This window comes from Argopecten irradians, chromosome 8 (assembly GCF_041381155.1).
Source record: "Argopecten irradians isolate NY chromosome 8, Ai_NY, whole genome shotgun sequence".
NCBI classification, from domain to species: Eukaryota; Metazoa; Mollusca; class Bivalvia; order Pectinida; family Pectinidae; genus Argopecten; species Argopecten irradians.
Window position 1 is genome coordinate 34,062,864 of NC_091141.1, and position 13,822 is coordinate 34,076,685.

The window sequence follows — 13,822 nt, forward strand, 5'->3', positions numbered from 1 at the left end:
TGGTTAAGGTGTCTGACATTCTACCACAAGCCCTCCACTTCTGGGTCACAGTGTTTGAGTGGTTAAGGTGTCTGACATTCTACCACTAGTCTCTCACCTCTAGGTCACAGTGGCTGAGTGGTTAAGGTGTCTGACATTCTACCACAAGCCCTCCACTTCTGGGTCACAGTGTTTGAGTGGTTAAGGTGTCTGACATTCTACCACTAGTCTCTCACCTCTAGGTCACAGTGGCTGAGTGGTTAAGGTGTCTGACATTCTACCACAAGCCCTCCACTTCTGGGTCAAAGTGTTTGAGTGGTTAAGATGTCTGACATTCTACCACTAGCCCTCCACCTCTGGGTCACAGTGGCTGAGTGGTTAAGGTGTCTGACATTCTACCACTAGCCCTCCACCTCTGAGTCACGGAGGCTGAGTGGTTAAGGTGTCTGACATTCTACCACTAGCCCTCCACCTCTGGGTCAGAGTGGCTGAGTGGTTAAGGTGTCTGACATTCTACCACTAGCCCTCCACCTCTGGGTCACAGTGGCTGAGTGGTTAAGGTGTCTGACATTCTACCACTAGTCTCTCACCTCTAGGTCACAGTGGCTGAGTGGTTAAGGTGTCTGACATTCTACCACTAGCCCTCCACCTCTGGGTCACAGTGGCTGAGTGGTTAAGGTGTCTGACATTCTAACACTATCCATCCACCTCTGGGTCATGGTGGCTGAGTGGTTAAGGTGTCTGACATTCTACCACTAGCCCTCCACCTCTGGGTCACAGTGGCTGAGAGGTTAAAGTGTCTGACATTCTACCACTAGCCCTCCACCTCTGGGTCAGAGTGTCTGAGTGGTTAAGGTGTCTGACATTCTACCACTAGTCCTCCACCTCTGGGTCACAGTGGCTGAGTGGTTAAGGTGTCTGACATTCTACCACTAGTCTCTCACCTCTAGGTCACAGTGGCTGAGTGGTTAAGGTGTCTGACATTCTAACACTAGCCCTCCACCCCTGGGTCACAGTGGCTGAGTGGTTAAGGTGTCTGACATTCTAACACTATCCCTCCACCTCTGGGTCATGGTGGCCGAGTGGTTAAGGTGTCTGACATTCTACCACTAGCCCTCCACCTCTGGGTCACAGTGGCTGAGAGGTTAAGGTGTCTGACATTCTACCACTAGCCCTCCACCTCTGGGTCACAGTGGCTGAGAGGTTAAAGTGTCTTGACATTCTACCACTAGCCTTTAACTTTTGTGTTTTGAGATTTTTTGACCCACATGGATTTGATGGAATATTCTAGCCATAAGTCAGTGGGTGTTTTTTTTTCTAAGAACTCCAGATTTTCTTTTAACCATCAGAAATTTTATCTGTAAACTTGAATTCCCGTACTTTAATGACTCTATAGTTAAAGAATTTATGTTGGGATTTTTATAGCCGTTTTGGTATAATATCTGTTAAGTAATTATGGGACAAGGAAGTAATTCCAACTGTGTGGACAAAACAAAATTGTCAAATTTTCGAGGCGATCTGCAAAAAAAAAAAGAGAAAATAAATGTGAGTTTATTTGCTGTTAAGTAATATACTGTAATTGCCTCCTAAGTACATAATTACAATATCAACCAAATCTGAACATGTTGACCCTAATAACAGAAATCACTAATCATTTATATGTGCATATATGTTTTGAAATTTAGCCACATACATGTAATTACATGTATATCCAATCTTTAATATTATTGACTGAATAAGCGGTTTCATTTTTTTAAATTTTTTACCTATATCAGTTTCTAAAAGACTTATGTGTATTGTTTTTAAGATTAAGCTTTTTCTTTAAAAAAAAAAAAGAAACCAATGTTGAAAAAAAAACTTTATGATAATATCATTATGTATTGTAATCACTGTATACCAGGTTACGGGATCTGCATGTGTGTATACTTTTAACATGTATGTAACATGCCTGGGTACCTCATGCCATGGGATAGGTTTAATCCATTCACCCCTGAAGATACATTTAGACTTCTAGTTTAAAGCCTTGAATAGTCCATTTTGGAATTCCAGGGGTGAAATGAGTTAAGTTTGTTATAGGTAACATTCAAATTCAAAAACATTGTTAAGAACCATATAACTAAAATTCATGTAATCAGAAAAAAATAATATTCTAAATATAACAATGTAATAATCCATAATCTCCTAAGAAATTAAATAATACTACAGAAACAATATTTAATGCTCCCAAACAACTGTAGATCAATTCAATAAATTCCAAAATCAATGTTCTTAGAAATTTACCACTATTAACATATACGTGTAACAAAAGATAAATTAGGATAATATGCTTTTGATATTTATGCTTTTAATAAGTCTTTGAATAGTACAAAGTTGTCTGTCCTCCTTGTGGACAGAGTATCAGTTGTGATATTTGTGAACGATTTTCACATTGTTTTCTCTGATAAAGTACAATGTTACAAACACATGACATCACAATCTATACTTAACCGCAAGGGGAGATGACTCTGAAATATTTGACTATAAAAATGTACAAATAAAGATGTAAGGCCATACAATGTGTAAAGAAACTTGTCTGATATGATCTTGCAAGGGGAGATAACTCTTTGATATTTGAGTATAAAAGATGTACAAATAAAGGATAAGAAACTTGTCTGGTATGTACATTAGTGATATAGGGTTATTGATGTTGGACAGCACCTTGTGAATGTGGTGGTGTTGTACGTCACAAGGTTTTCCTGCACAATTAAGGACCGATATCGGCTCGTTATCGTCCTGATCTAGATACAAATAAAACTCCAATAGCTGTATGAAAAGCATTTGCAGAATATAAGAAATTTTAAAACAAAAATATACAAGAAATTTTTGCCAAAAAATATACAAAGGAAAATTAAATTAGAATAAAAATGTCTCGAACAAGACATTTTAAACACTAGACTATTAGTATGTTATCTGGTAAAGATTAATTATTTCCTTTTTTACTTTCTTTATTTCAATGTTTTATCTGTTCTTTTGTAAAATATCTTTTACTTTTAATGTTCTCATATTTTAATCTTATTATATATTTTGAAATACAAGACATCACTCACCATTCCGTTTTTTACTCAAGTCAACATAATTTTACCCTTCCTCTTCTATCTCTAAGAAAATTATTCAATATTAGAACTTGATGATTATAGTCGGGAACTATAGTGGGACTAGGCAGAACAAAAATTGTTAAATTTGGCGATATATCCCAGTATTATATCGCTGATCTTTAAATTTTATCTATTTTGTAAAATTATGTTTAGTTAATTTTGTCAAGAAATTTCAATGATGGGTACATATGTATCCTAGCATATTTTGAGTATATACACCCAGTAGTACTTTCAATGGTGGCCTCTGTAGTATTTATGGTAATCAGCGGTGCTGAGTTCAAGATTAAAATATACACAAAAATTTTCTTGTTATATTTCCAGGTTGAGATTCTTAAGAAGAAAAATATGCCAAACATGTCAGCTAAAACAGCAGGACGTGTGGGGAGATACGAGCGGCCAGTAACCATCCCCATAGGTAAGGAAATAGACATTTAGGCATCCCATATTTTACTTAATAAGAGCCTCATCTCTATAAGTGCCCCTCCCCTTTTTTAGACCTCACTTTCACTTACCTAGAATTAAACGCCAATGACGGCAAAATATGAAAACTGTGTAGGTTTAAACTGCGTAGGTTTCTGTATTCATTTCTTTTGTATATTGATTGATGGCTAGTCCAAATTTGGTTCTATTAAGCATTCATATTTGGTTCACTTTTAAGCCACTTAGGCGCTTATTGGGTCAAATATAACATGAAATATTTAAAAAAAAAATTAAGTAATCTTGGCAGAATATTTTCAACCTTAAAGATTAAATTCAGATCAGCTAGTGTAAATGGTAGTCGAAATGCCTAAATGGCACCTCCGACTTGATTTTCTTTTTGGAGTTGAAAATGACATATAAGTACATTCTGTATTGTGCCTTACATGAATATAATTTTATATATCATCTTATATATATGATTAATTTTGTACTTCCTAAGTTATTATACCCTTATCACATATCAAGCAATGGCCTTATATGTTTGGGTTGAAGTGTCATTGATTTCCATGTGTACTAGGAAGCTACTCTTCGATTTTGCAGGTCCATCATCTACAAGAAGACGAAGACGAGGGGATTTCTCAGCAAAAGCTGCAAAACAGAAATGGGACGCCATTGAGAAAAATGTAAGTTTTTAAGACTTCCTTTTCCTGAATAATTCTGATCTTTTGGAAGAAATGTAGATGACAAACAAGTCATACTGCATATTGTATTGTTAAAACAATTTGTGAGCCCTGTCAACAAATGATTCGGTATAGTTTGTTGTTTTAATGTCCTATTAACAACCTGGGTTGTTTAAGGACATGCCAGGTCATGGAGGTGGAGGAAAGCCAGAGACCTTGGAGAAAAACCACTGATAAGCATTTAATACCTGGCAACTGCCCCACATGGGTTTCAATCCTGTGACCCAGAGGAAGAGGGCTTGTGGTACTTTGGGACGTCTAACCACTCGGCCATCGCAGCTCCAAGTTGATCCAATATATCTGTTGACATTTTCAAACATCTTTCATCAGAAACAGCTTCTGTTGCTATATTATTGATAAGACTTGTTGATAATTGTTTTTGTTTATTTTTACAGATAGGTACTGTGATAAACAAGAAACAAACAATAGCGTACATGGAACGAGACATGGATGTATGGCTGAAGGTATATATTCCATTCTTTGATTCTTAGTCAGTTTTAATCTCTATTATGTAGATATAATATTGTGTCTGTACTTCATTGATTTGACTATTCTTTAAAATGGGTCAATCACATTAGATACTAAATTTAAATTTTGGAAAACTTTTAAAGTCTTGAAAGTAAGATTAAATACATAACTATGGAAATTGCTAACTTTTAAAGTCCTGAAATTAATATTGAATATACAATTATAGAAATTGCTAAGAAAACTTTTAATGGTTCTGAAAGTGAAGTTGAATACTTTATGTTTAAGTATATATTAAACAAATCTTTTTGTATAAGGAAAAATATTTAATTGAATAAAACATTTCATGTGACTCATATGTAAATATCTGTATATCTATTTTAGTACAGAGAAAAAATCTGTAAGAAGATGGAGAAATACACAAAAAGACGAGACGCTGCTATAGCAAACAGTCGGGTAAGTAAATAACCTGTAGTAGTGACCACCTCTATATAAGGACCACCTTGTTAGCAACCACCTCTGTATAAAAACCACTTTCTAATAGGACCACTTACCTAGAGTCACAAATGACATTGATTGATATCATCTCAATTTGACCTGTGTATATATATACAGAGGACTCCTCATATTCAAATAACCGTTATTTGAATATTTCGGTTATTTGCATAAAATTCTGCGGTCCTGATTTTTTCCTTCTTTATTTTTGTTTTTCAACTCTGTGTATTTGCATAGACTTTTACATGACCTCTGGTTATTTGAATAAAATATTTGGGAAATTCTAAACATAAAATCAAATATTTTTCAATTTTGCAATATATTTTTAGTGAAATTCGCCGATATATGTTTCAAGATACTTCGCTTTTACTAGAAATCATCATGGTGACAGATTAACATTATCGTATGGCTTGTTATTTTATGCATGAATCTGCAAAGGTATTCAACGCTGTTACGATTTACATCAGCAGCGGTTGATCATAACTTTAGTATAATCACTGACTCAAACATCTAATTAAAGCATTTGCACTTTCAAATATGTTTATTTATTAACGTAATGTACCTTAGTTAGCGATCGGTTGGAGAAACCATGCTTCTTTACAACAATCGCCATTCATGAGTAGTCTCGTTCAATCAGAGTCTTGTTGACTATGACAGACATGTGCGAATCAAGCGACTCTTTGAACAGACATAAAAGCATGCTTAGTCGGCGTGCAATGACTACCGCAAGTTTCGTACAGTATGTAGGATATAAAAGATACTTCTACATTGTTTCATTGCTACTTGAATATGCATTAATTTCTGAAATGTTTTCAAGCTATTCGCCGTATAGATCAACAATACAGAGAGAATTCTCAAAACACATTTAGGTCCATTCAACGCATGGCTTCATCACCTGCTGTCATTTTTGAATTCATACACATGTGTAAAAACAACACTACTAGTTGATCGGCACTTTGAAGTTTAATCACGATCATAAGTTCATTTTGCCAGGCAAATGTACGTAAATTTGTTAATTAGACCTATTTAGGTTCAGAATTGTAGACACAAATTCAATCCTGTTTAGTTATTGCATTTGATATAAATCGTTTAGCTGTTTCTGAAATATTCACGTGTCGATCTAACGTAAACAAGAATCTAAAATTGGAATATTTTTTGTAATTAAACAATTAAAATCATTTTACAACTTCGAAAATAATTATTTGTTGTTCGTTTTAAGTGTAAATGATTTACGTATTTATCAAGTAAACGAAACGATATCTATTTGCCTGTTCACATACATATGTGTGAGGTCAAACGAAGGTGCAAAATGTCATCTCCGCCTATTCGAATACTCCGGTTATATGCATATTTTCTTCTAGAAAATGACTTATTCAAATAAGCGGAATCCTCTGTATAAAGATTGAATATCAAAGAAGCACAATTGAACAAAGCATGACAATTTATTGACTCGTCCGCTATCCGGGCCTCGAACTCACGATCTACAGCACCCAATCGCCTAGCCTAACATACCTGCGCCTTCTACCACTACGCCACATCGACATCCCAAAAAAAGAACGTTTCAATGACGAAGTGATAGTCGGTTCGATATGCTGACATGATCACTGGGGAAATTGTCAAATTAAATCTTTGGATCAACAACACATAGCGTATATGATACATTGTGTTTAGTAAATATTAAATATCAAAGAAACACAATTTAACAAAGCATGACAATTTATTGACTCTTGCCCTATCCGGCCTCGAACTCAGGATAAAGATTTACAAACATTCAATTTTAAGAAATAAATAAAACTTGTGATCAAAGATGATTAGTTTTCAAAGTTTGAAATGGATCATTTAATTTTGTTGTAGCTTTCTATAAGGGTGTAACTTTGATAAACTTTGACCTATCACTTTTGACCTTTTGTGCTGTAGGATCCCGCGGATGTGAAAGCTCTGAGTGACACAGTGGAGACGTTAAACCTACAGGTCCAACAGGCTCAGGAAAATATCACAGAGTGTCAGGCTAATATCATGCAGATGGAAGAGGCTAAGGTAAGTTGTAATGGGGAAAACAGGTCGGGGAATGTCACAATGGAAAAGTCTTAGTTGGGAAAACAGGTCGGGGAATGTCACAATGGAAAAGTCTTAGTTGGGTTGTTGAATGGGACACAGGTCAGGGGACATCACTACAGAAGATGCTAATGTAGATTGTTGTGGAGGGCAAACTGCTAGCATTTATCAGCATCATGGAAAATGTTACTATTGGCTTGCAAAGGAAAGAGTCTTGAGGCCAGTTATCGGATAAACAAGAATATGTTGAACAATTAGTAAACTGTCATACATTTTTCCGATGTTGAGTTTTCGATTTTGATGTTATATTGATGAAGTGTATGTATATTTGACAGGAGGAGGGAGAGAGTTTAGACATTACGGCCATCATGACCACCGTTAATCTTGATGAAGGCAAATATCTCCTTGACCACTTCATGCAGATGTCCATCAACCGGGTAAGTATAGCATCAAATAATACCTTGAAAAATCAATGGAATCATACATACATTGAATCATAATTCATTTAATCAATTAGTCTTAAAAAATAAATTATAAGCAAACTTTTTTGAGAATCTGCTACACAGATTCACACGCTTTGCAAATAAATTTGTTTTCATACCCACTGAAATTAAAACATACTAATATCAATGCTTGAATTTAATGAAGACTATTAGAATTTCTACTTTCCTACTGACATTCTACTTTCCTCCAGGGTTTGTTACTAGCCCAGAAAGAACACGAGGTTCGGGAGCTGCAGGCCCAGCTCCACCAGACGGAACTCAATAACACATTACAACAGGATCTGCTCAAACACATGATCAATGACAGAGTGGACATCGAAGTGGACAACCTGATGACTAATGGTGTAGATGGTATGTTAGGGACATAAGTTACAAAAGTGTGGCTTAAAGTTTATGTGACATCTTGTTTAGGTCTTCCTCCAAAGGTTATTGGTGACTAGAAAAATCTTAATAGTAATAGTAATATATACTAAAGAAACAATTTACATAAGTTCATGAACACTTGTAAATGTTAAGATAACCTCTATTTCACAAAACGTCTACAACAATTTATAATTAATATAAATACGCCGACAATGAAGAGATGTCAAAGTACTGAAAGTACTTAAATTAGTTTTGGCGCTGAAGTTTTCTTTGGACATTTTCTCAATGTTTTGGCACAAACTGTAGTAGATACTGTAAATGTGCTAGTTGTGGGGCTATACAATTTTAGAACAATTTTAGCAATCTTGAACAGGTAATCTTAATTATGAATAGGCACAATCAACATTATCATAATGGCTATATAAATGATATACAGAAAATTTATCATATCATACTTATTTATATTATCATATTTTAGTTCAGATATTCTGGCACAAAAAGCACAAACTGAAGATTTAATTCATTAAAATATATACATGTTAAGAGTATAATGTATAATTCAGAGGTAGCAAAATCTCAGTTTATTCTCTTACTAAAATGAAATACTTCAGATAGCATGATTATTGAAAAATGTCCACATTTACATTTCTGATAGAACTGTTATTAATTATTATGCTCTTTATTGCACAGATATGGACACATCTACAAGCTCTGCTTCCTCATCTCCAGCGGAAAGGTAAGAACTGGACCATGTCCAAATCCTTGATTACCCACTGGACCATGTCCAAATCATTGTATACCCCTGGCAAGAGGGCGAGAGCTTCCCTGTAGACTAGAGACAGATCACATCACTTCAAAGCTTATTTCATAGTTAGGTAAATAATAAAGGAAAAAAAATAATAAATAAATAAATAAATAAATAGATAAATAAGAGAACAGTCCAATATTTTATCTTCAATCTCTACTATTAGTTTTGAAAAAAAATTTGGTCTTCAACTTTATCAAAGGCAGTAAAAATAACTCATAGAATTTTAAACTTCTTAAAAGAAATCTTTTGAAACTACTCTACAGAAATCTTGATTGATAACCAAATCTTGTAGTTTATATTTTGAGACAGATATTGTAAATGGATGTAAAATCTGAAGTGATGGGATTCAGTCGTTTTGACTTTGGGGATTTTTTTATATTAAATGCTGCTACTTTTATTACTAACAGAGACCAGTTGAGAGCTTTATTGACAAATTAAATCCACTAAATCTGTTAAGATTTATTGGAGTTTTCAAAAGTTACTCTTTAATTTTAATAGGTTTATTAATAGGTTTATTTCCATTAAAATTAAATGTGTTAAAGTATTGAAATTGACTGATTTGGGACTTTGCATCCAAGTATGATTAAGTTTTGCGAAAAAGACATTTTCTGATTGGTTTACTGCCTTGCAATAAATGTTTTGTAATAAGATACTTTCTGATTGGTTAATTGCTTTCCAACACATATTTTGAGATAAAGCTCTTTTCTGTATGGTTATTTGCCTTCCAACTCCATAAGAAAAATATTAACATTTGTGGGAAATCTGTTAATGTTATTTTTAGTGATCAGTTTACATAATGTAATTCTATCAATAAGATAAGTAATCTGTATGTTTATTTATAGGGGTAGATAGGGGTTTGTTACATAATGTTGTGTATTGATTTTAAGTTTGTCAATTTTTTGGTTTCAAGTTAAATGTTTGGGAAGAATAATTCCAGTGTGAATTTTGTGCTAAATATCTTGTCTCTTTTGAACCTAACACCGGATGGTTATTGTTCAGAGAAAATTTCAAATGAAAATTAAAAAAAAAAAAAAAAAATCCCCTGAAACAAGTTTCATAATAAATTTATTTAGTCAGATTTATCCTACAACTATGCTTCAGAAAGCTTAAGTTATGAACACAAATGATATTCATTTTCACAATCCTAGTGCAGTTATGAGCTTTTGATTGATAAATCACGCTAACAAAAACAAGTCACATTAGATATGGTGTATCATCACTGCTTTTATCACACGATACACAAATCAGGGTGTTATTGGAATTTATCTGGTATGCTAGCTCAATATTTCATATTTAGTCATATTAGGGTTCAGAAAGTGAGTTATCTGAAATTTTGGGTTATTTTCCATCGAACATCATGGTTCATTTGCTATTAACAGATTTTTCTGTGGCTATATACCTACCTATGGACTTAATTGAGACATTTATCATTCAAATTTTCATTCTGATTAATTTCAATTTTGATATTCATAAAAAAATAAATAGAAATAAAAATTTACAGTCCATAGCTGGTTTTGACGTTTGAATGATTGGGTTGTGATATTTGTGGAATGATAAAGAAAGTTTGCCCTTTGAGCTTCAATAGCTTAGGCCAATAATTGTCCCCTTCTTTGTTTGTTATTAGTATATATATATAGTGTTTAAGTTTGATTTGCATAATTCTCCCTAAAATGCAGTACTTGGACTCTTTAAATATGAAGTTTTTTTTAAATGATCTAATTTTAGATTGTTCCTTTTACTTTGTGTATAATATATCTGATTTGGCAATGTTATTATTTAATATATATGTAATGCTTAGATTTATCAAAATATAAATACGGAAATCTATTTCAAGATGTGTAGTTAGAGGAAGGGAGATAACTCAAAGAAGATAGTCACAATTTGTTTTTAGATAAACACTTCTTTTCTGTTCACCTATAGATACTGTAAAACTAAATGTGTGGTGTTGAGTTTAATTATTGATTTTCGTCTTGTTCACGGCAAGGATCAAGTAGGCAAAGTGGTTACATTAAGATATCCCGATATAACCACAAGCCCAAGCTCTGTCATTGGGTTGCAAGTTTGAATCCTTTGAGGGGCAGTTGCCATATACTGACCACTGGTTGGCCGTTTTTCTCGAAGTACTTTGACTTTTCTCCACTGGTTAAATCTGGCACGTCCTTAAATTATCCTAGCTATTAATAGGACATTAGGTTAATCAAACCAAACAAATTGCAAAAGCAAGACTATGGATTTGTTCCTGACGTCAGCAGCATCAACATTTTTTTTTGTTATTTGTTCCTCAAAAAATCTTAACCAAATCTGGGAATATATATATTCTGAAACCTTTTAATTTGTTGATGCTTTAGTCAGTGAAAAGTAACACATACATCTGTTTATTTGCTACTACCAAAGCTGGTGACACAGCTCTATGATGGGAATATATATAGGATAATCACAAAAACAATATAGTTAGATAAGATAGATAATTCGTTTTTGATGTACGATATAAGAACAAGATCATTACAATTAGTTTTAGAATTATTGAAATTATTAGGTGATTTTGTGTAGCTGGAGTCCAAGTACTGCTTCGCTATTGTACAAATGTGATTGGAAGGCAAACTAACAAAAGTCACTCAGTCGTATACTAACTATCAATGTCTGCTGAGAGGATATCAAATTTTTTTACAGAGAATAAAGGTAGAGAAAAAAAATATTTAAAAGTTTTGTTCAGAAGAAAAAACTAAAATTATGACATTGCTTGTATTGAAATATAATTTTGGACAAGCACACTAGTTATTTTTAAATTTAAATGTGTGTGTGTCAAGGGTGATAACTTTTTGTGTAAAGGGAAGTAATACTGATAGAGAAGTAACCTGTTTTTAAAGGGAAATAACTCTGATTTCCTCTTCTCAGATTGATTAGTTAGAGACTTTTTATTTCGTTTTCAAACTAATATGAATTAGATAGTAAAGTTAGAAAAGCAGTTAGTGTAAATCTTCTTTACTAATATGAAGATAACCTCATTCACCCCTGAAGACACATTTGAACTCTTCTAATTCAAAGTCAAGAAGAGTCCATTATGAATTTTCGGGGGAGTTAAGGTAAATGATGGATGGAATACAATAGCATTTGATTAACCAATAATAACTCGTTTTTTTCTTGTTTTCTACTTATCGCTGCGTATGCACCATCCCTGGCCACGACCACGATCCTAAATAATGACTGGGTTTGTGTTCTCCTCTCTGTATTGTCCTACAGTACCACATGTAGTAGTGACTTTTGTTGCTTTGCTGCGGCAGTACTCGTGTGTTTCATACTGTTGGAGCTCTTCTGGGTCTGAAAGTACATAATAGTGGGTACGTCACTGTTATTTTCTCGAACTGTATATACCCACTATATATTGTACATCATTTATATCTTTTGTGCACATTATGATTTTCTTTCACATATTTTGGTGTTTCATTGATATATTTTGTTTATAATTTTCATTTCAGCATTGTTTATTTGTTAGTATTTTGAAGAGCTATCACTACTTTCTGGAAAATCTCTTTTCCTGTTTAAGTTTTTAAATCATGAAGGATATTTTCATCTTAGTTGGAATGAGATATTACTGCTATCTTCGTTAATCCTTGCTTATTACATGTGAACTGTATTTGTGTTGTTGCTGTGTTAATTAACTCACTCACCCCTTATGACACATTTAGACTCTTTGAAATGAAAGATTAGAACAGTTCATTTTGAAATTTCAGGGGTGAATGAGTTAAAGCCAGATTGTGAGAATTAGATATACCAATCATAACATTGCCATCCCAATCATGATCATTGAAATTTACCATGACTGCATGATCATCTCCATTCCTCATTGTATGCAAGAGAGAGAAAAAGGAGAGAGAAAAAAGAAGAAGAAAAAACAAGAGCGAAAGCAAAAAAAAGTTATGATTGGCATGCATCATTACAATATCCCTTTGGTAAAACAAAAATTTTGCAATTTGAAAAATATTGATCTCCAGATTTTAATCAAAACTTAAAAATACAAAATACATAACTGGGTAAAATAATTCATATTTGACTCAAACTTAATTAATGCTACAAAGTATTAATAGTTGATTATTTCTTATCCCGTTAACCAAGTTCGTGTTGGGAGAAGGTAGGCACTGTTCTGTTATAGCAGTCGTCGATGGTAACAGTCTGGTTTGATTTGCTTTCGATGGTGTATGCTTTATTTAACAACATGTAGAGGTAACAGGATGCTCACAATGTTGTTCTTAGACAAAGCCAAAATTAATAAATTCTTCCGCCGAAGTCTTTGTATATCTTGGAAAAAATCCATGAATGTGGTGATATCTATGTATGTAAAAATGATTCATTTAGATCTCTTACTGGACATAAAGATATTCTGTATTTGCATATAACAGAGTTATCTGCCCTTGCGGGTAGGTATTGATTGTAACGTCATGTGTTTCAGAGAGTGATGTACGTCATACTTTTCAGAGAAAATGACTTCAGTTAATCGCGCTCACAAAATAATGACGTCACAATAGATACCTACGCAAAAGTAAAATGCAAAGACGGTACTGTGATTTTCAGCTAAACCATTATCTTCAGCCACAACTTATTTGATAACTTTCAACCCCTCTGACGAACTTTGAAAAAATTGCAAGGTCATGTAAGGCTTTGAACATTGAGCAATCATAGTGCATAGTGATGAACTCTCAAACATGCTACATAGGTTTCTTTTGACACATTAAAAGAAATCTATCTTTGTAAAAAAAGAATGTCTAAATTCATTTTCTTCTATCTTTTTTAATTTTTATTTTTGATTTGCATGTAGAGATTCTGACTTAGCTTTATTTGAGTTTTTTTTCTTTCCTTTTTATG

The 13,822-nt window shown here is 33.5% G+C and overlaps 1 protein-coding gene across 5 annotated transcripts in view; it reads left to right on the forward strand.

Annotated features, from left to right (window-relative positions):
- LOC138330182 (kinesin-like protein KIF21A) overlaps nt 1-13,822 on the forward strand; it is a 107,799-nt gene that overhangs the window by 52,905 nt on the left and 41,072 nt on the right. For all 5 annotated transcript variants that reach the window (XM_069277625.1, XM_069277621.1, XM_069277622.1 and 2 more), the window contains 8 exons: nt 3,435-3,528; nt 4,134-4,216; nt 4,669-4,737; nt 5,123-5,194; nt 7,151-7,270; nt 7,624-7,725; nt 7,983-8,142; nt 8,845-8,890. In XM_069277625.1, coding sequence (XP_069133726.1) covers nt 3,435-3,528; nt 4,134-4,216; nt 4,669-4,737; nt 5,123-5,194; nt 7,151-7,270; nt 7,624-7,725; nt 7,983-8,142; nt 8,845-8,890 — 746 coding nt within the window. The remainder of the gene's footprint in view (nt 1-3,434; nt 3,529-4,133; nt 4,217-4,668; nt 4,738-5,122; nt 5,195-7,150; nt 7,271-7,623; nt 7,726-7,982; nt 8,143-8,844; nt 8,891-13,822) is intronic.